This window comes from Camelus dromedarius, chromosome 9, assembly GCF_036321535.1.
Source record: "Camelus dromedarius isolate mCamDro1 chromosome 9, mCamDro1.pat, whole genome shotgun sequence".
In the NCBI taxonomy this organism is placed as follows: domain Eukaryota; kingdom Metazoa; phylum Chordata; class Mammalia; order Artiodactyla; family Camelidae; genus Camelus; species Camelus dromedarius.
Window position 1 is genome coordinate 75,566,006 of NC_087444.1, and position 24,958 is coordinate 75,590,963.

The following is a 24,958-nucleotide window of genomic DNA, read 5'->3' on the forward strand; positions in this document are numbered from 1 at the left end:
CAACCTTTTCACTCCAAGTTATGCTAGGATGCTTAAATCTAAAAGTGACCATTAAGATCTCAACGTAAGATAGGAACAATCGGACTTGCTCGATATCACGAAGGTTATGACGCTGATGAGGTGTGATGGTAATCCAATCGATCACACATTCATCGCACCCACCCAAGTTCAGGGCTGCCAGAAATGACCTTCACGTCGGCGTTCAGTGTCTCAGCCTTCGAGAAAGAGTGAGATGAGGCTGCAGGCACGTAGAAAAGTCTGAACAGTTACCGAGGCTGAAGCTCAACTTAAATGTGAACCAGATATGTGTATATTCATGTGTGTGTGTTTACTTAAGCATAAACTAAAGGACGAAAAGATGTTAATGTGGATACTATATTGCTTTCCTAGGAATTCCATAACAAATTACCACAAACCACGTGGCTTAAAACAACAGAAATCAATTCTCTCACAGCTGTGGGGGCAGAAGTCAGAAATCAAGGTGTCAGCTCCCTTGAAGACTCCTTCCTTGCCCCTTCCGGCTTCTGGTGGTTGCCAGCAATCCTTGGCTTGGAGATGCACCACCCTGGTCTCTGGCTCCATCACCACATGGCCTTCTCACCTGTGTGTCTCCTCTGTGCCTTCAAACCTCTCTCTCCTTATGAGGATACTGGTCATTAGATTTAAGGCCCACCTCAACCCAGTATGACCTCATCTTAACTTGATTATATCTGCAAAGACCCCCCCCCCCCAAGGTCACATTCACAGGTTCTGGGGATTAGGACTTCAACACATCTTTTATGGGGAATGCAACTCAACCCACAACAGATATCATACATGATTTAGGGTGGAGAGGCATCAGGGAGTCAAGAAAAGGCAATCAAAGGGAAAAGGCTGGGAGGGAGAGGGGACAAAGAATGTAGTAAATATATCTCCATAAGAATAAATTTTCTTGTTTATGTAAAATTCTGTGCATGGACAAGAAGAAATTAGAATAAAGAGCCAGCTCTCATTTTTTGTAGGAATAATAACAACAGATAATCCTTTTTTTGTGGTTTACTAGGTACCAGATGCTGTTTTAAGCACTTTACATTTATTAATTCCTTAAATCCTCATTTCTCAACTCTGTGCTGTAGATATGATTATTATCATACCCATTTCACAGATGACAAAACCGAGGCAGAAAGAGAGCTAGTCCATAAAATGACTGAGCCAAGATTCAAACTTAGGCTTCAAAGTCTATGCTCTTAAACACCTTGCTAGACGTACAATAGAATTCTGTTCTTGGAAACCAAGAGCAGTCAATGTGCATACAAATGCTTGCATGTTTTAAAAGATCTTAAATAAAGTGTCAAGATGAAAAATGAAATCTTAGATTTTAATCAGCTCAGTGGGGGGTATCACAAGTGAACAAATGCTCTGATTGGCCTGGATTGGGTCACACGCTTAGGCTATGTGTTTTGGGGGAGGGAGAAAGGAAGGGCCTTAGTGCTAGAACATTCTTATTAGAGTCACCAAGAGTGAGTTTCTCACAGGAAAGAGGCTCTAATACCAGACGAAGGGAAAGTGGAGGGCAGCTGATGAGCTTGAAAAAAGGACACCCACTCCCTCTCCGGTCTCCTTGGACCTCAGAGGCACCTTCCCTCCCTCCTGCTGAGATGATGAGAACAGAGGAGCCGAAAGCCCTTTACCGTTCAGCTGAATAGAAGGCGTGGCCCCAAGGGGAAGAGACAGGCTGTGGAGAAACCCTCCTTCAAAAATTACACCAGCCCCCACATCCAGGAAAGGGTTAATAGCGGGACTACAACTTGTCATCTTCTTCCCACCCACCAGCACTACGCACACAGGAAAGGTGCCCTGTCCCCATTTCCTGCAAATCCACCAGGGGCAAGTTGCCATTTGGGATTATTGAATGGCCCAACAGGAGCATCTGTTGCATTTGGATCATCTGGTCTTTTGGATGCTCTGCCAGTCCAAGGATTATCGCACCTGTGGGGATTAAGTGGTGCCGCAGGATGATTGTAAATTTGGAGTTCATTGACACAACACTGTAAAATTATTATAAATCAATAAAAATTGTTTAAAAAAAAAGTTTGGAGTTCAACCCCCACATGGAAGGATTCTCTGACAGTGCTGTAGGATGATCCAGGGCCTGGGTTTGATCCCTCACATGGAAAGATTCTCTGCTGTTTGAAGTTCCCCCTTATCTGGCACCTTCTTTTCTACAGCATTGACAAGGGAGTCCTTGACTGAGACCTACTTCCAGTCAAGTTGAAGTGTCCTCCTTGCTCACGGTTCTTGTCCCAGGAACTTGGGGATGGGCCTGTGAAGGGCAGGATGTTTCTATTTTCCACTGGCATGCTCTTCTGAGGGATAATAAGAAAGGCGGAACTTGTGTCTCAGGAGTTGATGGGAACGGTGGTCCCTGTATCTTTAGGGCATGGTAATTATGGATGTTGGGCATCAAGGACTGACAAGAACGTTGCACTGACAAGGACTGACAAGAACGTGTGCCGATATCTGGATATCTGATAAGGAACGGTGGAGCCTGAGTCTCAGGGATTTGTGGGAACTGCAGCAGCTAAGTCTTATGTGCCAAGGGATTATTTACCCTGTATATCAGAGAATGCTGGAAACAGTGTTTCCTGTGAGTCACTAACCAATGGTAATGCAGGCTTTATGTTTTAGGAACTAACTGGGAATTAGGTTCTTTTATCACAGAGGCTTAAGCAAGTCCCAGCCTAACCCATAAACCATTTGTTATTCATCCATCCCTCCATTCATTCGTTTAGCAAACATTCTCCTGAGCCCTTGCTCTGAGCCACACCTTATGCTGAGTGATACTGAGGACACAGAGATGACTCAGACCTTGACAGTGCCCTCAGTGAATTCCCAGAGACAGAACCAGACATGGAGAGTCACAACCCAGCGGGATCAGGGCCAGGACAAGGAGACAGCAGGGTGGTGCGGTTACCGTCCTGACCTGACTGCAGGGCATCTGGGGTGAATGTAGACTGACAAGTAACTCTGGATACCAAGTCAAGGCGCAGGGCCTGACAAAAGGCCCTTTTATCAAATGTGAACTTGTGTGCATAACAAGTCTAACCAGTGCCGGATCACAATCCCAGCTAAGTTGCACATTTTCACAGAGGCAGCCCACTTCCAAAGAAAGGGCATTGAACTTACAGCCAGAGAGTCCTGGGTTCGAATCCTGTCTGCCATTCACTTTGTGCGCCTGGGCAGTCATTATTCACAACCTCAGTTCCCTCATCCTTGAGTGGAGGTAAAAGAGTTCCTAACAATAAGATTGCTGTGTTGACTGAATAATATAATGCGTAACAAATACCTCGTCCAGGGCCTGTCCCTAAGTAGACAAGCAATAAAGGGTATGGCTGTCATTATTATTATTGTATCATTAGCACTTAATGACAAAATTTAAAGGACCTAGAAGTAAGGATTTATCAAATATTTGGGTTCAGAGTCTTAAAGGCATTGGGAGAAATCAGCAAAACACAAAAAACAAATAAACAGTAATTTGTATATTCATAATCATTAGTTTCTTTATGTTAAAAAAAAAAACCCCTCCCAATTGACAGAGTAAGTCTGGATGAATAAATTTATACAGTGCAATACCACACAGCCACTAAAATGAATGAGGGAGCTCTATGAGCACAAATACAGGATTGTCAGGATTTGCTGTTAAAAAGTAAAGTAATAGGATCCCACCTGGGGACCAAAAATGGGGAGGTGGTATAATACTTGTGCATAGATGTAGGGATCTCATCTGGAAAAAGAAATTGGTAAGCATAAGCTGGACCCCGCCCCCGGGGGGCGGGTGCGCAGGGGGCAAGGACAGGGTGGGAGGAAACTGCATTTTTCACTGTTGGCGCCCCAGAACCATGTACCCATCATTGCCTGAATGTCTTCCCTAAATGTTCCTCGACACCTAATGTCCAGTTGGTTCCAAGCTGCACACAGCATCTTCCCTCTCCTGTACCCTCTTCTTCCTCCTAGTTCGACTTCAGGAAAAACTCTGGTCCTCTCAGTGTCTGGGCAAGACTTCTGGCTGTCCTATCTCCTCCACCTCCTCCATCCCCATCACCCGCCTACAACCTGTCAGTCCCCGATCCCTCACATTCTCTGCCCCACCCACCTCTTCTCTGTCCCCAGGGTCCCAGCCCCTGCTCAGGCATCCTCCTCCCCAGCCTCCCAGCCGCCAGCAGTCTCTCCCCCTCAACTCCTGCCCCACGGCCCCAGAGGAGTCTTTCTGACACCCGGATCTAACCCTGCCCCTCCCCTGGCTCACCACTCTCCCCGGCTGCGGGTCACCCTCAGGAGAAAGTTCCTACCCTGGCCTTCCCAGCGCTAGGGGACCTGGCACCGCCCACCACCTCAGCCTCGCCTTCCAGGCTCCTTGGCTCGCGTCCTCTAAGGCTCCGGTAAGACTTGACGGCTGTGCTGTTCTCCCAGAATCGCCCCCTGGTTTCCTGCCGTTGGGCCTCTGCTGAAGCTGTGCCCTCTGGCTGGAACGCCCTTACTGCTCTCGCGCCCGCCCTCTCTCTCTCTCCCTCTCGGTTCTGGGAGGTCATGCCACAACCACCGCCTTCTCCGGGGGTCCTTTCGGCTGTCTCCAGCGCAAAGGATTCCTTCCACCCCTGGGCTCCCACAGCCGCTGGTCCCTCCGTCTGTCATACCCCGATCGCCCTGGATTGGAACTGTCTGCGTCTGGGTCTGTCTCCTCCACCAGATTGTGAGCTCCGTCTGCAAGGGCAGATATGGGTCTGATTCACCTTTCTGTCCCCTGTGGGTGGGTGGGTGGAGAGACCCAAGCGGAGGGAGGGGAAGGAGGCTGGGAGAGCAGAAAGGGGGAGAGAGAGGTAGGGGGGAGCAGACCCTGATGGGGTGGTGGTGGGGGTGATGTAAGGAGAAAGAAAGAGACGCGGAGACAGAGAGAGAGGAGAACGCACACGGCCAGAAGGAGGCAGGCGGGCAGGGAGAAGGAAAGGGAGGAGAGGTGGAGGGGACGAGAGAAAGCGGAGAGCGGACAGAGAACCGGCCCCGGCCGAGGGAGGAGGGAGGGAGGGAGGAGTGGGAGCGCCGCCGGCCCAGCCGCCTCCCGGCCCCTTTTGTCCCTTCCCTCCTCCCTGCGTCACGCTCCCCGGCCCGGCCTCCCCTCCCCGCTCCCTCCCCCGCCCCGCTCCTCCTCCCCGGGGCTGGATGGAATTTTTTCCCCTGGACCGGGGCCAGCTCCGGGGCAGGGGGGAAGCCAGGCCGGACTGGGCCGGGCAGTGGGGAGGGGCCGGGGCGGGGGCCCCCTGGGGAGGGGGCTGGTCCGGCGGGGTCCCGGGCGGGGGAGCCGGGCCCGCAGAGCCGGGAGGAGGCGCAGGCCGGAGGGAATCGGGGAGGAGGGAAGGAGGATGGCGGAGACGCCGGGAGGAAGGGGAGAGGCCGTCGGGCGGCAGAGGCGGGGAGAGGATGGAGAGCTGTCGGCGGCGGCGGAGCCTGGCTCAGCCCGGCCCGGGGGCTGCCCACGGAGATCCCTTCCCCCTCGACGCGGGAGCGGCGGAGCCGTGAGTCTGCAGAGAGGGAGGGGGATGGGGCCCGGTGCCCGGACTCCAGGGTCCCTAGGGGAGGAGGCAGCCGGAGGCCTGAATTTCTAGCTTCTAGGAGGAGGAGGGGGCTGGGAACCCAGACTCCTGAATCCTTGGAGGAGGGGACTGGGGGCCTGGATTCCGGGGTCCAGGAGGAGGAGCGGGCAGGGACCACCTCCTGGATTCCACTGGGAGGAGGGAGATGGGGCCAGGGTAGCTAGGTTCGGAGCTGGAGGAGACTAGGGCTAGATGCCCTCCCGGGCCCTCAGGGAAGGTGGCGGGAGAGAGTCTGGCATTGGAGGTGCCTCTGGCAGCGGAAGGGTTAACGTCTGGCTGGAGGGGAGGGGGAGGGGCAGGGAAGGGGCTGCGGGGCTTTGAGGGGTCAAGGGTGAGCCGTGCAAGTGGGAGGGGGCCGCAGAGGAGGGGGGGAGGTTGTCTGGGCTGCCAGACGGGCCAGGGTCAGCGGCGGGGGCAGGGGATGTCTGGCGGAGGAGAGGCCCAGCATCCAGGCTCCCTTGGGGACCCGGGATTCCAGGCCCCAGCCCCCTCCTCCCTTAGACTTGGGAGTCCACAACCCAGCCCCCTCCCTCAGAATTCCAGAATCCGAACCCGTAGTCCCCTTTACCCCAGGATCCAGGAGTCTGGGCCTCCAGCCTCTTCTTCCCTCAAACCTGGGGGGGGGGTCCACATTCCAGCCCCGACTTCACGAAACCCTAGAGTTTGGGGCCCCAGCCCCTGCCTCCCCTGAACCCAGGAGTCCCCACCTCCTCCTTAACCCCAGCTGGAGTCCAGCCCTCTGGGGGTTAAGGGGGCGGGGCCAGCTGGTTGCCATAGTGCCAGACTGTTTGGGTTTGCTCTCTGACCCTTGGGGGCTCCCCAGGGTCTGTGGAGAGGGGGAGGGGGACCCAGACCTGGGGGAAGTCCAGCGCCAACCTTTTCCCCAAATCGGGCCTCTGGGCCCGGGGAGTTCGCGTCTCCACCAAGGCCTTGTCCAGTGACCTTGAACAAGTCCTGACCCGTCTCTGTGGGCCTCAGTTTCCCCAAGGAGAAATTTGTTGGAGGAGTGGGGAGATGCTCAGGTCCTACAAATCTTTAAGATTCTCCGCTTCCCCTCTCTTCTCACCCCCCTCCTCAGGCCCCAGGCAGCCCCGGGGCATGCTGGGAACCTAGGCCTGGGCTCTGGGCCAGGTTGTTGTGGGGGGGGCGGGGGCAGCCTCCTCCCTTCCCCTTCCTCCCCACCTTGGCCTGACTCTCGCCCCCGCCTGAGGGTCTGGGAGGTTGGGAAGGAGGGACGGGGGATGCGAGCTAGGCCCGTAGACCCGTCTCTGGCCCCCTCCTCCCCCTTTCCTCCTCCGCCCCCTTCCCGCCTCTCCTCCCCCTCCTCAGCAGGTCGCTACCCCAGCCCTGGGCCCCTTCTCGAACCACCCCCACCCCACCCCCAGCTCCAGACCTGGCTCTGAGCTGCTGCGAGGGGGAGGGAGAGAGGGAAGGAGAAAGAGGGAGAGGAGAGGGGGGGAGGGAAGGGAGGAGAGAGACCTAGGAGGGAGGGAAGGAGAGAGGGAGAGAAAAGGAGAGAGACAGAGACGGAAGGAGAGAAGGAGACCGAGAGATGGAGAGAAGAGGAGGAGAGGGAGGGAGCCGGGCAGAAACAAGGGAGTGGGGAGGAGAGGGAGACAGGGAAATTGAGGGAGAGAGAGGAGGAGAGGGACAAAGACCGAGGGAGGGGGGAGGAGAAGGCGAGGGTGAAAGACAGAAGAGAAAGGAAAAGAACGAGAAAAGAGAGAGGAGAGAAGGGAGAGAACCAGGAGGGGAGAGAGGAGAGAGACGGACTGAGAAAAGGCCCTGGGAGGAGAAGGAGGAGAAGGCAAAGCGGAGGGGGAGGATGGGCAGGGCAGAGCCAAGGAGAAGCACACGGAGGCAGGAGGAGATGGAGACCAGGTAACATCGGAGCCGAGAGTGGGACCGAGCCGCGAGCGGCAGCAGGAAGAGACCGCGGGACGCTGAGAGAGAACCAGAAAGATGGACATGGTGCGGGAGACAGTGAGAGCAGCACAGATCGAGCCCTGGACAGGGGCGTAGGCTCTCAGGTGCACAGGCTCAGCCCAGGGATGGGGAGGGCGGGTGCTGGTCCCGCCGCCTGGCAGGCCTGGCCCCTCCCACTTACCGGCCGGCTGTAGCCAAGCCCCTTCCTTCCCCCTCTCTGGGGCTCAGCCTTCCCACCTGCAAAATGGGGGTGCTCAGGGCACCGAATGCGCCTGCCTACAAGATGACAGGGGCCTGGGGCGGAATCAGCGCTCAGGGCTGGTAGCTGTCAATGTTGTAAATGATGAGAGGCCAAAAGAAGGGACGAGAGTGGGGGGAGAAAATATCCAGAAAGACTTTGAAGGTTTTCTATACCGTGGGCAGCCTCCACCCTGGTCTTGGATTGCCATATCTGACAGGTAGGTAGGGAGCCATGTTGCCCAAGGGGCCAGACTCCAAAACAGGTGAGGTTCCCTCTGACCCGGCCTCCAGGAAGCCAGGCTGTGCCTTCTCCAAAGAGGCAGGCCTAGCTGGACTCCCAGGTTTGAGGGAGGGGGCTGGGGGCCTGGCCTCCTGGGTCCCCTGGGGAGATCGGGTCTGTGGACTTGGACTTCTGAGTCTGAGGGAGGAGGGAGCCTGGATTCCAGGGACCTTTGGGGAGGAAGGGTCCAGGGGCCTGAACTCTTGGGTCCGTAGTTAGGAAGAGGCCGAGGGACTGATTCCTGGGTTCCTTGGGGAGGAGGGGGCCGGGGGCCCGGAATCCTGGGTCCTGGCACCCACCCGTAGAACCGACCTTGCGGGGCCTTCGCCGCACACAAGCTCGTGTCTGTGGGTCCGTGTCGGGGGCTCACCATCGCGGCTGGGGCCTCCCCGGCCCTCCCCGCCCTCCCTGGCCCTCCGGGTCCCCGTCTGTCCGTCCATCCGTCTGTCTGTCCACCTGCCGCGCCCCCCGGGCTGAGGTAGGAGGTTGTATAGTTGAGGAGGACACCCACGGAGATCACTATACGGCCTCCTAGCTTTCCCCAGGCTGCGCCCTGCACGGGACGGCCCGGCGGGGACCCCCGACCCCGCTGCCCAACCCGCCGGGCTCAGGGGGCTGCTGCAGGGACCCAGGGAGGAGGAGCTGGGCTGCCCCTCCTGTCCTCTCCCCTGCATTCTTTCCTCCCTCTTCCCTCAAAGAGTTTCTCTCCCATCAAGAAATCTCTGTTTTGCTTTCTCGCTCTGTCTCTCCATCCTCCGTGGAGTCTGCACTGTGGCCTCTCAGGCTCTGTCTCCATCCGTCTCTCACTGTGCTTTCTGGGTCTCGGACCCTCCCAATTTCTCTCTGTGGCTCACTTTCTGTCTTTCGGGTGCTCGAGGTGTCTCTATATCATGTCCATTTCTGCCACACTCCCTCGCTCCACCCCAGGGCCTGGCGGGCCCCCCTGCACACCGCACTGCCGGCCTCTGGGTCCCTGAGACCCTTTAACCTGTGAGGACGTCCAGGGTCACAGGTGAGGTTCTTGGGAGCCTGGCGTCCGGCCCAACCACAAGCCTGGGGATTGCTGGCCTGACCCCTGACCCCTGACGCCACACATCCTTCCCCCTTCCTCCCTTAAAACCCTGAACCTGACATCTGATGGGCAACTGAAACCCGACCTCTGACCCCATATCATAAGCCCCTCCCCCACCCTGTGATGACCTCACAAAAGTCACCAGCTTCTCCCCAGTTCAAGACCCTCCGCTATGGCCCTGCTGGTCCCAGCAAGCTCTGTCCTGTCTGCCCTAGTGGCCCTGATGGTCTTCAGGGCCTTCGCCTGGGCCTGTCTCCTCTGCTTCACGTCCTACAATGAGCGCCTCCAAATCTGCCAGATCTTCGCAGGCCTGGAGAGTCCCGACCTTGGGAAGTGTGAGGAGGCCTTCACGGATGCCTTTAAGGGCCTCCTGGACACAGAAATCAGTGAGGAGACCCCCACCATCCTCCAGGGCCCCGAGGGGGTTGGCGGAGGGAAGGACCAGAGATGCTAGGGGAGCCTGAGGGGGACAGAGACTCAGAGACAGGAGGATGTAGATGGGGGAGGGGGGCAGGGACTCAGGGGAGGTGAGAGACCAGTGAGGACAGAGATTCAGAAAGAGAAAGGAAAATGTTTACACTGGGGACATGGTATTGGGGGAGCTGCTTCCCCCAAGCTGCTGCCTCCCACCCCCAGACTACGATGAGCGAGGCCACTTGCACGATGCCTTCACCCAGATGACCCACTTCCTCCAGGAGATGGCTACTGCCCAGGGTGAGTGGGGCAGGGATGGCAGCGGTGGGAGGTGTGGGTTTGGAGCCCCCAGGAGACAGATGTTTGTGCGCAGAAGGCCTGGAACTTGACAGTGATCTCTGGGGAGGTGGCACTGGGAAGCCCAGTGAGCTGGGTTACCTTGTCGGGGAGGAGCAGGTGCTGGTGGAGGGGTGAAGGGACACTGCAGAAGTACCTTAGAGTCTGAAGCCCGCTGGGATCAGGGAGATGTGAGCTCTGACCTCACTGGGTGGCTTGCCCTCTTTCTGGCTGTGAGATTCTGGACCTGTCACTGCCCCACCCCCACCCACCACCCTGGGCCTCAACTTACCCACCTGTAAGATGGGACAGCCTCCTTGCCTCCCAGGACAACCTTGGAACTCAGCGAGAGGGAGGGACCCCTGATGAGACAGACTTCAGGGAGGAGCTCTTCCTTTAGTATAAAATGCACATATTGCCTAGAGCTAACAAAGGGATTCCACATTTTTGACATGTGAGGCTATTAGTGGGAAGGGAGACAGGTGGAAACGGGGAGAGAGGATCATTCAGGTAACAACCGTGCAGGGAGTCAGGCACCCAGGACAGCCCTGGAGTGGGTGAGACCCACGCGTGCAGCTCTGGAGAGATGTGGGCATGTGGTGGTGGGAAGGGACCTCAGGGCTGGGGCAACCCTCATGACCCAGGAGAGGCATGAGCCATAATCACACCAGGCCACCGTGATCACATGACACAGGATCCCCCCAGTGTGTTGGAGACTGGAACTGTCAGGGGTGGGCGTGTGGGAAGGAGGCCTGACTGCTGGCTCTTGTGCAGTGTCACCGGCCACCTCAGTGGTCCGGGGCTTTGGACTTACCACAGCACCCTTGTTTTATCACTCCTTTTGCTTCCTGATCTTGCCCACCAAGCTTTTGGACAAAGCTCCCCAAGGATGAGGAAGTTCCCACCTCCTCCCCGGGGAGGGCACTCCAAGGGGCCAGCATGGGGAAGACTTTAGCTTCCGATCCCCATCCCCAAAGTGAGAGCTGAAGAACTCAGGGCTGCCAGTCAGGGAAGGGAGTCTCAAGACTCCAGGAGAGGCCCTTTTTCCCCCACAGAGACCAGCTTGTCACAGAAGGTTTTGGAAACAGTGAGAACAAGTCCAGCTCTGGGGGTCAAAGACCTTCTTGGGCTGTGTGGGGGACAGACTGGAGCAGGGGAGAGAGCGGAGGCTGGGAGGCCCCGGTGGAGGCTGTGGTGACGGAGGCCTGAGCTGGGACGGGGATTATAAAGGTGAACATCTGAGAGGCAGCAGATCCATGAGTCCAGGGTTCAGCTGGGAGTCAAGGGAGAGTTGAGACTCTGTCCTTAAGGAGCTGGGCTGTGAGCTGGGAAAGATGAGGTCAGCTCTGCATGAAGTTCCTCTGGTGCCCATATGGAGGACGGACTAGAGGGAGAGACTGGAGGCCGGGAGAAGCTGGTGCAATACATTCCATAGATATTTATTGAATGGGCCACATTCAGGGGACACAGCTGTGACCAAAACTGCATACCACCTGCCCTGAGGTTGCTTATATTGAGGGGGGCAGTGAGGGGGAAACAGAAGAGGAAGGAAATGGGGTGACCAATGGGGTGATCATTTTAAATAGGTTGATCGGGGGAGGTGCAGATGAGAAGGTCCAATTTGAGCAAAGACCTGTACTGGGTGACAGTGAAAGCCTGGCAGATGATCTGGGGAGAGAGCTTCCAGGCAGAGGGAAGTGCCAGTGCAAAGGTCCTGGGGCCAGTGAGGCTAGAGTGGACCTTGCAGGGCAGTAGTTCTGCAGCCTCACAGTATATGGTATAATCTCCTGGGAGCTTATTAAAGTGATTAAAATGCAGACTCCTGGGCCCCACCCTCCGGTTTCTGACCAGTAGGTCTGAGGTGGGGCCCAGAATGGACATTCCTAATGCATTCCCAGCCGATGCTGCTGCTGATCTGGGAAGACAGTTTGAGAACTGCTGTTGTGGGCCCTTAGACTGACTTCAGCCAAGGTGCTCCCTCTTTCCAGCTATATCTGGTGAGCATTAGTTCAGCCAGTCTCTTCGGCTTTTGTTCACGATACGGGGAAGCCCTTGGAGGATTTTACGGACAGAGAGATGGGGAGGATCGGACTAAGGCCATGTAGGTCAGGGCAGAAGCAGAGAGACCAGTGAGGAGACAGTCAGTGATGGTTTGGTCCTGTTGCGGTAGTTCAGGTGGACCAAGATGAAGCTGCCCCCTACATAGAAGACGCTGTGTCTGCAGACTTATTTATGTTAATTATCCTCCTAAAGAATATCTTTATACCAGCCCTGCGAGGTGGGGGTTTATAGCCCCCATTCTTCAGATGGGGACGTTGGGGCTCAGCTGGACAGTGGGGACAGACTCAGAGATATCTGGACCAGTCCTATGTGGAATGAGGGAGATGGACGATTCCTGGGTCTTTCTCAGATGGAGGACCCGAGAGATGGATGTGCTGACTCACAGCAGCTCCTGGTGGTGGCCAGTGATACTGTTAGTGTAGGTAAGGCATGGAGTGGAGAGGGTGGTGTAGGGAGAGGGCAGTGTACCACAGGTAATGGTCACAAGTGGACCGCCTGGGTTCCAATTTAGCTGGGTGTCCTTGGGCCCCCTTCCTTAATTTCCCCATCTCAAACCTGGGGATGGTGATACCAGATACCAGTTATAATATGTCAATTTCTGGTGTACAGCACACTGTCCCAGTCATGCATATACATACACATATTTGTTTTCATATTCTTTTCCATTAAAGATATTGAATATAATTCCCTGTGTTATACAGAAGAAATTTTTAATCTATTTTTACATATAGTGGTTAACATCTGCAAAACTTAAACTCCCAAATTTATCCCTTCTGTCCCCCTTTCCCCTGGTAACCGTAAGATTGTTTACTTTGTCTGCAAGTCTGGTTCTTTTGTAGATGAGTTCATTAGTGTCCTCTTTTTCCTTTTCTTTTTATTTTTTATTTTTTTTAGATTCCACATGAGTGATATCATATGGTATTTTTCTTTCTCTTTCTGGCTTACTTCACTTAGAATGACGATCTCCAGGCCCATCCATGTTGCTGCAAATAGCATTGTTTTATTCTTTTTTTAATCACTGAGTAGTATTCCATTGTATAAATATACCACGACTTCTTTATCCAATCACCAGGCACCATTCTAAGTGCTTAGAGACATTATCCTATGCAATCATTAAGTGGTACTGGGCCACATAGTTTGTGAGGGGGAACGCTTTTACATCGTATGACATAAGTTCTCCCCACCAGCCCTGTGAGGTTGATACCAATATTGTCCCCATTTTATGAATAAGGAGACTGAGGATCAGGATGGTTAGATACTTGGCCAAGGTCACATAGGGAGGAGGACTTGTGATGCATACCTCAGGTGTGAGACAGGTGTGCTCATAGAGAACTCAAACTCAGATGATCAGAAACAGTTGAAGTTCCTAATCTTTGGGGGAGACTTTATAACATCCACCTGCGCCCCCTTGTGGTTCACTTAGCATCACCCCCACCCCTTGGCCTCTCTGGGTATTTCACTCCATCCCTAGTTTACTACTATGCTTCACTAGATATATGACATTCTCCCCTGCCCCATGGCTAGCTTGGTATATCCCACACACCCTCCCCATGAGTCATTTGGTTTGGCCCATAGATATTCCTTGGATGCCTTCCCAACATCCTGGCCACTCATTTGAGCACCCCACTCTGACCACATCCTCCTTACCAGGCTGCCATCTCCAGACCACATGCCTGCCTTGTGGCCAAAGAGAGACCTCTAAGTCCATGACCCATCATTTTGAACCTGCTCCCTTGCTTCAGTGCCCCCTCTCTCCAGCTTACACCCAATGACCATCACTTCAGCCAGTCTCCTCCCAGTCTCCTCAATTCCCTCCCTTTTTGTATGGTTTTAAGTGGCAGAGGAACCTGCAATGACTTAAACAAGCTAGAAGTTCATTTCTCCCATATAAAATAAGTCTTGAGGTTGGCCCTCAAGGCTAGCATGGCAGCTCCATTTTCTCTGGGACCTAAGCTTCTTCCAGATTTCTGCTTTACCATCCTAGGGTATACCCCTTTTATCCTTATGGTCCTATATAACTGCTAGAGCTCCAGCCCTCAAACCCAGTTTCAGGCAGCAGGATGGAAGAAAGGGAAAGGATCAATAAAATGGCATCATTTCTCTTTTAGGGATACTTCCTGTAACTCACACATGACACTTGCACTTACATTACAGTGATCAGAACTTGGTCATAGGACACCCCCCCCCAACCAGGTCACGTGACCATGGTTGGAAGGGAGGCTTTTAGCTGGGGTGGGGAGTGGGGCAGGGCGGGGTGCTTTCCTAGCTGAAAATCAGTGTCATGTTACTAAAAAGAAAGTAGACACCTTGAGGCAACTGGCAATCTCTGTGTATTAGTTTGCTCAGGCTGCTGTAACAAAATACCATAGACTGGGTGGCTTAAATAACAAATTTGTTTGTTCACCATTCTGGAGGCTAGAAGTCCAAGATCAAGGTGTCAGTGTTGGCAGGGTTGGTTTCTTCTGAGGCCTGGCTCCTTGGCTTGTAGATGACTGTCTTCCTTCTGTGTGTGTCTGTGTCCAGATTTTCCTCCTCTTCTAAGGAAATCAGTCATGTTGGATTAAGGCCCACCATAATGATCTCATTTTGACTTAATTACCTCCTTAAGACTCTATCCCTAACTATTACATTCTGAAGGCCTGGGGGTTAGGACTTCAACATCTGAATTTGGGAGGGACACAGTTCAGCCCATAACACCCTGTCCCATTTCTGACTGCTAAAACCATCTCCACCAGTAAATCATTCCAGCCATCCGCTTGGAAAAAGCCAAAAAACTTTATAGTGTTGAGGCCATTACGATGGTCAAAACTCAAACAGCCATAGGACAGAGAACATAAAGGGAGTGAAAGAGGAGTGGAAATGAAGAGGCTAGGGACCCTGAAAAAGTGGTGGGTGTGTGCCCTCTCTAAAGGGGCTGGCTGCTACTAAGCTCCAGCTAATGCGCCTCATGGAAATAGTCTGTGTTACAGCTCTTCCAAATTCTTTAAAGGGATGCCAAACATTTTATTTGACTTCCCCAAATTTTATATGATGGCAACTGGTTCATTTTGAAAAATACTTACCAGGCCAAATATAACACATCCAAAGTCTGGACTGGGGCCACAGACCTCCAGTTGTGGTCTCCATTCCAGTTGGATCCTGGAATTCATTCTTCACATACCAATTGAGCACTTTCTAAGACTCGGGGCCCTCGCCTGGGTTCTGAGAACACAGTGCTAAAGAAGGACAGGTTTGCTTACTTAAGAGACAGGCTTAGCGGGGAGGTATAGCTCAGTGGTAGAGTGAGTGCCTAGCATGCATCAAGGACCTGGGTTCAATCCCCAGTACCTCTATTATAAATAAAAATAAATAAATAAAATAAATAAAAACCTAATTACCTCCTCCCCCCAATTTTGTTTTTTTAATTTTTAAAGGCTTAAATGATCACTATATATACAGTAATATTTGGAAACTGGTGAGAGCTCTGAAGGGGGCACTAGTAGAGACAAAAATAGGGTACTGGATTCAATTAGATCTGTGGTCAGGGAAAACCTCTAAAGAGGTGACATGAGGTATAACATGGAAGATGAATAGTAGGAGGGGGAAAGATGTGCTAGGAACAGAAGCCAGCATGTGCAAAGGCCCTGGGGTGCTAGACAATGTGGTTCTTTTCATATTAGGGGTAATGAAAGGTGGGTAATAGGGATGGAGTAGAGAGGGAGAGGAGACTAGGCCTAATGGGCCTTGGAAGAAATTTGATCTTCATGCTCCCCTTTCCCCTCAACAAGATAAAGTCAGATGATGCAGAAGGGTTCCATCAGAGAGATAGTCCAGAGGCAGCAGAAGGTAGGAGACTTGGGGACTTGTCAGCCTTCTGGGTAGACAGGGTAGGAGGAGGTGAGAAGAGGGATGTGGTATATACCAGAGACCCGCGGGTGGAGAGGGACTGGGGAAGGGGCACAAACACCATGACGACAAGTTCTACAAGCTCAGCCAGCCTTGGGGAAGTGTGTGCACTACAAGGACTCCCTCCACCCTCCAGGGTCCTTTCGGGTCGCCTTCCCTGATGCCGCAAAGAAAATGGAAAAGGTTATATTACAGCTTAAAGAAGGTAAAACAGACCATCTCCTTCCCCTAGGCACAAACCCCACTCCCGCGAACCCCATCCGCTTCCTTCAGACCAATCCCCTGGCCCGATCTCGTCCCTTGGTGGGTCACTCCTGACAGCCTCTTTCCCTGCTTGGACTTCTCTGGGTCCGGCCCCACCCCTCTAGCTAGGACCGCTTCTTAAGACAGTCCTGTCCCAGATTAGCCTGGACTTCTTCCTGGATCTCTGTGTCTGGCCCTGTGTGCTCGGTGAAGTTTCCTTTCCAATTGGGCCTCTAGTGGGCTGCTTCTAGTCCTGCCACACCTCCTAATTAAACCCTGGCTAACTCCCCTAATTAAACCCTGATCCCTCAGAGGATCGCCGAGGATCTAGGCCCGCCTCGGTGGAATACACCAGGACTGGCCTTGCCTCCTTAGTGCCAGCAGCAGACCTGCCGCCCTTGTCCCCACACCTGGCCTTAGATGCTCGCAGTAGGCCTGTGCCTGACCTCTTAGTGGAATGCTGCAGGCCCCACCCCGCCTACAGGTGGAATGCTGCTGGCTTTTCCCCGCCCCCTAGGTGGACCGCGGCAGGCCTGGCTCTGTCCCCTCGGAGGAATGCACCCGGCCCAGTAACAGTTACTGTAGGGAAGCTTCAAGTGGGCACCTCCTGCGACTTACAGGGTAGTAATTCTTCCTCTCTCTCCACAGCCCAAGCCTGCATCCCTCCCTGTGGTAAGCACTTCATTCAAAGCTCGGAATTGCTGGGGGAGGTGGTAGGGGCCGCTACAGGGGACTGGGAGGAGTGGGAGAGCACAGGTGGGTCTCTGATCCGAAGGGGGCCAATAAGAGCCCTGGAGAAAAGTAAGTACACCCGGTATTGTTCACAAACCTCATAAAAGGCGGGCCCGAAAACTAAGGCAAACCAATAGGAACCCGAGAAGCTGGAGACTGGCGTGAGGTAGCAAATGTGAGCAGGGAAGGCGGGGCTCAGATTCGGTCTGGAGGGTAGAACCCAGGGAGGTATTTAGACCTTAAGGTGGCCGAAGGGACCCGGGATGGGGAAGGCAGATGGAGCCCAGACACAGCGTTCCCGTTCCGTAGGACTCCAGGAGGTCGCCCGGCGTTTCCGCTGCCGCGGGTGCTACTCCACGGTCTGCGACCTCCCGCTGGACTGCCCAGGTGAGGGGCGTGGCCTTGAAGGGCAAGGAACCTGACATACTGGAGGAGGGAGCTGAGCAAGGAGGGGCGTAGTCCGGGGCGGGGCCTTGACGCCACCCTGTCTTCAGTTAAGGACGTGACAGTGACTCGGGGTCAACAGGCTATGTTCTCTTGCACTGTGAACTTCCAGCTGCCGAAGGAAGAGATCACCTATTCCTGGAAGTTCGCAGGAGGTGTGAGTCAGGGAGGGACCAGCGCAAAGGGTCTAGGGGGCGGGTTATACTTCCCAGGAGGTTGCGGAGTCAGGACGGAGCGGGTGGACAAGCTCTAGAGTCTCCGTCCAGATTCAGACTTCGTGCAAGGGGAGGGTTCTGGCATTTAGGGGAAGAGTCAAAGCTCACAATGCAGAACCAGAGATCGGGTATTTATCCGTAAGGGTTTGGGGCGGGATTGCAAATATTAGGCTTATGGGGCGGAGTCAAGACTTAGAAGGCGGGGCTATGCGCGAAGAATCGCGCAGAAGAGCTGAGGGTGGAGCCGGGGCTCGGGAAGGCGTGGCCTGGCTCAGGGGTGGGCCTTGTACCTAGCGGCTGGGCGAGCCGGGCGGAGGGAGTGTCTCCTGGGTTTGGGGCGGCGTCCCGCTGCTCGCGCCGCGTCAGCCCGAGCGTGCCGCAGATCCGGACTCAGGACCTGTCCTACTTCCGAGAGATTCCGCGGGCCCAAGGATACCTGGCGCGGATCCGGCCAGTGCAGCCCACGCACGGCGGGACCTTCTCTTGCGTGATCACGCACGACCAGCGACCCCTGGCGCGGCTCTACTTCTTTCTTAACGGTGCGGGCGGGGCGGGGCGGGGCTGAGCGACTAGAGGGCGGGGCTACGGGGGTGGGGCGCGCGCCCGGCTGACGTGCGCGCCCCCGCAGTGACGGGGCCGCCTCCGCGCGGGGAGACCGAACTCCAGGTCTCTTTTCGGGAAGTGTTGCGCTGGGCGCCTCGGGAGGCGGAGATGATCGAACCCTGGAGACCGAGCCTGGGCGAGCTGCTGGCCAGACCCGAGGCTCTGACGCCAGGCAACCAGTGCCTGCTCGCGGCCGCTGTGGCGTTAGCATCAGCCGGTGTGACCGTGCTGGCGTGGTGAGTCCCCCGGGACCCCGGAGTCCCACATCCGGTTCTCTCCTTCCTCAGACCCGGGAGTCTGGGTTCCCAGCCCCTTCCTACTTAGGAGTCCAGGCCCCCACCCCTCTCCTTCCTCAGACCAGGAGTCCTAGCCCTGTCACCCACCTTTGGGTCCCAGGCTCCAGGACGCAGATTTCTGGTACCCGGCCTCTATCCCTCCACACATAGACAAACACTTTGTTTCCAGGATGTTCGTTCTTTCTTTCTTTCTTTCTTTCTTTCTTTCTTTCTTTCTTTCTTTCTTTCTTTCTTTCTTTTCTTTCTTTCCTTTCTTTTCTTTCTTCCTTTCCTTTCCTTTCCTTTCTTTCCTTTCTTTTTTCACTTTTATTTTTTTAATGGAGGTGCTGAACCTAGGACCTCATACATGCTAAGCATACGCTCTACCACTGAGCTTTCTATCTCCCCTTGCAGGATATTCTTTCGATGGTACTTAAGCAGCAGCTAACAAAGGTATATTTTTCTTCCTTATCCGATTTCCATCCCTAAAATAAAGAATATATTTAAGCTCTCTAGATTCTTTCATCTTTGAAGGCGGTCACTAACGTAGGAGGAAGGGCGGCATATCCCAAATATGCCTAGGTGAGCAGGCCCCCACCATGACAATAATATACACGGCTGTCACAGTTCGAGCCCAGACCCCTCCCCAGATTTCAGGCAGGATCCTGGACATTTCTACCTGCAGGCATCACCCTTAAGTAGAGTCCTTGATGTCACCCTGAAAGCTGCTTCCTCCTCAAGGCTTTCCTGCTGTCATAAAGGGCACCACCATCCACCCAGCTGCCCAACGAGAAACTAAGCTGCATTTAATCCTTCCTCCACTTCCAGTCTTCCAAGTCTCAGCCTTCTCAATTCCTGACTCTCTCGTGAAGTTGCCTTCTCTCTATGTGGTCCCAGTCACCACCATCTTTTGCCAGAAACAGTGTAGCAGTGTCCCCATTGGCCTCCCTGGCTCATCTTGGCCTTGTCCCACCTCAATCCATTGCCCACAAAACAGCCAGAGTAATATTTTGAAGTTTGTCAGATTGGAGCACTCCTCTTACCAGAACCCTTCAGTGCCTGCCCCACCCCCCATTGCCATTGGAACAAAATCCAGTTCCTAGTCAAGGCCTTCAAAGTTCCCCAAGGTTCTGGCTAACCTTGGCTTGCCCCACTCTTTGCCCTTGATCTTTCTACCGGGTAGAAAGATCTTTGGCCTTTGCTCATTTCTTGTATTCATCCAGATTCTTCTTATTCTCTGCAGGACCTGGGTCCATGCTGTTTTCTGCCTAGACTAATATTTCTTCCCTTTTTGGTCTAGTTAAGTCAGTTAGGATTTCCCCTGAACGGCCTTTACATGAATTAACCCATTATTCCCCATGACAGCTCTCTGTGGGCTGGCACGGTATTTATGGGCCTGACTCCACCTCCCTCTCATCCCCCTCTTAGCCCCACTGGCCTTCTTTTTTTTGGCCCTTCAACATGCAAAGCTCAGTCCTGTCTCTGGGCCTTTGCACATGCTGTTCTTCATACTTGAAATGACTTTACTCTGAACCTCACAAAGCCACCTCCCTCTCACTGCACAGGTCCCAGCTCTAGTGTCACCTTCTCTGACGACTCCCGTCACCCCATAACTGACCTCCCCCTCTTTTACCTTGTGCATAGCACTCCTTCAGGCCTAATGTAAACTTCTTTTTTAATTTGGTTTCATGCCTTCCCCACTTGAAAGGTAAGCTCCTTCACATCCTTATTCACTGATGTGTTCCCCTTCACTGATTCATTCAGTCAGCAAACAGTTACTGAGTGTATACTTCGTGCCAGGCATTTTCAAGGCCCTGTAGAAACAGCAGTGAAAAAATCAGAAGAGACAAAAATCTGCACCTTCAAGATGAAGGAGACAATTAATAGATACAAACTGTTATGTATAAAATAAATAAGCTACAAGGATATATTAAACAGCACAGGGAATACAGCCAGTATTTTATAATAACTTTATTTGGGGGGGGGGGTGTAGGTTTATTTATTTATTTTTTAATGGAGGTACTGGGGATTGAACCCAGGACCTCAAGCATGCTAAGCACACACTCTACTACTGAGCTATACCCTCCTCCTACAATAACTTTAAATGGAGTGTAGTCTATACAAATATTGAATCACTATGTTGTACACCTGAAACTTATATAGCACTGTAAGTCAACTATACTTCAATTTTTTAAAAAAAATCTGCACCCTCATGGAGTTGAGATTCTCGTTGATGGTCAAAAAATAAACAAAAAAATTAAGCAAAAATACTCATCAAGTCATATGATAATGGGTGTGATGGAGAAAATAAAGCAGAGAAGCAGAGATGGGGGTGTTGGGGGAAGAAGGGTAACAATAGGATCTTTGGACAAGGCCTCACTGACAGTGACACCATGATAAGCTTACTTACAAAACAAACAGGCTCACAAATAAAAAAAAAAAAAAAAAGGAAAGAAACAGACTCTCAGACATAGAAAACAAACTTATGGTTACCAAAGGGAAAGGGGAGTTGAGGATAAATTAGGAGTTTGGGATTTGCAGATACACACTACTATGTGTAAAATAGAAAAACACACTATGCTGTACACCAGAAACTGACAGAGCATGGTCAACAGTACTTCAATTTAAAAAAAAAAGAAGGACTTAGAGGGAGGGTGTAGCTCAGTGGTAGAGCGATGCTTACCATGCACCAGGTCCTGGGTTCAATCCCTAGTACCTCCATTAAATAAGTAAATAGACCTGATTAACTCCCCCCCCCAAAAAAAATTAAGTAATGAAAACATTTTAAAAAGGACTTGAAGGGGATGAGGTGCAAGCCATGTGGATATTTGTGTCAAGAGCTCTCCAGGCAAAAGAAACAGCAGGGGCAAAAGCCCTGGGGCAGGAGTTTGCCTGGTGTGCGGAGGAGTAGCCAGGAGGTCAGTATACCAGAGCAAGGCTTTAGGAAATGAGTATGCCATGAGGTCAGAGGGAGCACGGGGGACCAGTTCACGCAGGACCTTGGCCACTGTAAGGTCTGCATTTTCCTCTGTATGAGATCATTGTGAGTTTTGAGCCAAGGAAGGTCATGGTGGTATTAGACTGGACTTACTCAGCTCCTGCATGGATGACAGACTGTAGCAGGGGCAGGGGTAGAAGCAGGGATCACTGCTGGGTGCTGCGGTCATCCAGGCAAGAGATAGCAACTTTTTACATTTAATTTGGGGGGCGGTAGGTAATAAGGTTTATTTATTTATTTATTATTACTTTTGGTGTAGGTACGGGGGTCGAACCCACGACCTCATGCATGCTAGGCACACACTCTACCACTGGGCTATACCCTCCCCCTGAGACAGCAACTTAATAATTGAGGGAAGAGTTGTGGTTTGGGGACAGAGTGGTGACAGGGAAGGTGAGGAGCAGTGCTTCTAGATCTGTCTTGAAGATAGAGCCATTGGGATTTGCTGATGCATCAGCATGTTGGGTGTGAAAGAAAAGAGAAGGGTCAAGGATCCATTGTCTGGACAGCAGCAACGTCCAGGAGAACCCTCTGACGTAGGGGACTGTTCTAGATCTGCCCTGTCCAGTATGGCAGCCACCAACCCCATGTGGCCACAAAGCACGTGAAATATGGCCAGTGCAATTGAGAAAGTGAATTTATAATCTTTTATAACTTAGATGACATAAATCTAAATCATCCTTCTGTGACAGTAAAAGTCATTGGAGCCTGTGTCCAGGGATCTTTAATTCTGGGTCACACCCTCTTTGTTTATTTGACTGAGAGCTCCTGGAAGGCAGGCTCTGCCTCTTGTTTTTGTATTTTCGAACCTGGCAAAATGTGTGGAATTCAGTAGGAATTTAAATGTTTTTGTGACAGATTGACTGAGTCAAAGAATGATGGAGTTGAAAAAAGAACTTAATTTAGTCCCACATGGTGATGGCCACTGTTGTGAACAGTGCAGCTGTAGCATTTGGGGGCCTGAGCAGCTGGAAGGATGGAGTTCTGTTTCTTGAGATAAGGGAGACTGTTAGAGGAGAAGATTTCATGGGGATTGAGGAGGATAGATTGGGAGCTGGGTCTAGTATTAGGTATCCAACTGGAAACATTTTGGAGGCAGTTGGGTACACAATTTAGGGACGAGATCTCCTCTGAAGATGGAAGTTTCAGAGTCCCGCCTCCAGACGTGGAGCATGGATGAGGCATTCGTGTACAAAAGAAGTAAGTGTAGGTGGATGAAAGAGGTGGATGAGAGGTTTCTTTTTGATCAGTCAGCAACATGAAGAGGAACCCACAAGGAAAACAGGGATGGCAGGGCAGCTGTGGCATTCCGGAAGCCACGTGAAGAAAGCATTTCAAGGAGAGAGTGATCAGCTGTCTCAGAGGCTGGATCATAAAGCCTGTTTCATGAAGCAAAGGAGATTAGTGTTAATTTTTTTTTTTTAATCTGGTTTTTGGTTGCTGCCTGTACTTCATGTTTTCTTCTGTAAAGAGCTTTGAAGTTTTGATCTGTGCTGTTGTTATGCCAGTAACCGTGTGTGTCAGATGTGTGATGCATTTTCCCTTCTCCATGTGTGTTATGTCCTTTAACAGAAGGCACAGCTGAGTCCCAGCTAACTGGAGTCACTTTGCTGTTTTGCTGCTTGTTGCATGCACATAGGAATGGGCAGCGAGCTCCTTTCCCCTTCCCCAGAGCCGTTTGATCTCTCCCAAAATATACCAGCAGCCTGCTTACTACTAAACTCAATCCAAAAGGCCTTCAAAAATACAGTGGATATCTTTTTTTTTTTTTGACTAACCAGTTTATTGACATTATTTGAAACTTTTGAAACATAAACGGAGAGGCTTTTTGTTGAGACACTGTCAAAACAATTTTTTGAAATGTTCCTGAAACTCACATGGATTTGAAGATGAAAGGATGTTACTACCATCCTTATTAGTCGTTGGGAGGAGGAAAAATATGACTTTATTCCACCTGAAAAATATATACAGGCTTATATCTTTTATTGTCTAAAACAATAAGCTAAAATGAATTTCTATAATTTTAATTTGAAGATTGAATAAATATTTTTCATAAAGATAAAAAAAACTATCTCAGAAGCTAATGACTAGGAAACAGGAAGCCTGAGAATTGGCCCTCAGTTTTATCCACATGGATATCATTGATGAAACTGATGAGCAATTTCCATGGCGCAGTGGGGGGTGACCATCTGACTGGCATGCGTTTAAGACTCAATGAGAGTCTTAAACAGCAAGGTCCTACAGGGAACTATATTCAGTATCTTGTAGTAACCTATAATGAAAAAATATGAAAAGAAATATATGTATGTGTGTGGTTGGCTGGACCATTATGCTGTACACCAGAAACTGACACAACATAGTAAACGGACTCTACTTCAAAAAAGATTTTTTTAAATATATAGCATTTATTCACTACTGAAAGAAAAAGGACTCAGTGAGAGTCAAAATCATCTGTCATTAGAGAAACACCAATCAAAACCACGAGATACCACTTCACCCCCACTAGGATGGCTATAGTCAGAAAGTCAGGAAATAACATGTCAGATGTAGGATGGAGAGAATTCAGAACCCTCATATTTTGCCAGTGGGAATGCAAAGTGGTGCAGCCACTGTGGAAAACATTCTGGCAGTTCCTCAATACGTTAACCATACAATTACCGTACGATCCAGCAATTCCATTCCTAAAGAATTCCATCTAAGAAACTTAAACCTACGTCCACACAAAAATTTGTACATGAGTGTTCATAGCATTATTCACAGTAGTCAAAAAATGAAACTATCCCAAATGTCCATCAGCTGATAAGGGGATAAACAAAAGGTGATACATCCCTACAGTGGAATATTATTTGGCAATAAAAAGCATCAGTGATACACACAGCAACATGCTTGAACTTTGAAAAAGTGCTAAATAAAATCTGTCAGAGAAGAGCACATGTCACATGAATCCATTTATATGGGATGTCCAGGATAAACAAATCTGTTGAGACAGAAAGTAGGCCATGGTTGCCTAGGGCGTGGGGATGGGGGAGGAGAGGGATGAGGAGAGTGCCTGCCAATGGGTATGGGGTTCCTTTTGGGGGGATGATGAAAATGTACTAAAATTAGACCATGGTGATGGCTGTACAAATCTATGAACTTACTAAAGCCCATTGAATTAGACGCTTTCCATGGGTGAACTCTGGAGGAGAGAAACTAGAGACAAATATAGACAGCTCTCAGGGAGATTTGCTGTTAGAAAGAGCAATGTGACTGTCGCTCAAGGAGAAACTGAGGCCAAGACAGGGTGTCTTAAAAATCAGAATAACAGCACGTTTGGATGCTGATGGAAAAGATACCGTAGGGAGGGAAGAATTGATGTTGGAGGAGCAGGTGGGAAGAACCTCTGCAGGGAGATCTTGGAGTAAACCAGAGGGTGTGAGGTCTAGTGCCAAGTGGAAGGGGTTGGCACTGGCTCGGAGCACAGATCATGCACCCTCTGTAATGGGGGAAGGTGGCCTGCGTGGGCACAGTTGCAGATGAGTGAGAAGATGCGGAAATGGGGATCCTGCATTTTCTTCTTGTCACCTCTGTTTTCTCAGGGAGCCAGGACGGAGGTTCAGTGTGAAGT

General features: G+C 51.7%; 1 protein-coding gene across 1 annotated transcript; it reads left to right on the plus strand.

Annotated features, from left to right (window-relative positions):
* Window positions 1–8,623: 8,623 nt before the first annotated feature.
* Window positions 8,624–24,279, plus strand: SPACA6 (sperm acrosome associated 6). Its single transcript, XM_031457150.2, has 10 exons — window positions 8,624–9,531; window positions 9,782–9,859; window positions 15,978–16,046; window positions 16,733–16,756; window positions 17,126–17,203; window positions 17,311–17,417; window positions 17,792–17,794; window positions 17,858–18,014; window positions 18,104–18,314; window positions 18,768–24,279. The coding sequence occupies exons 1-10, from the start codon at window positions 9,318–9,320 to the stop codon at window positions 18,799–18,801; spliced, it is 975 nt and encodes a 324-aa protein (XP_031313010.2). The 5' UTR covers window positions 8,624–9,317; the 3' UTR covers window positions 18,802–24,279.
* Window positions 24,280–24,958: the final 679 nt, after the last annotated feature.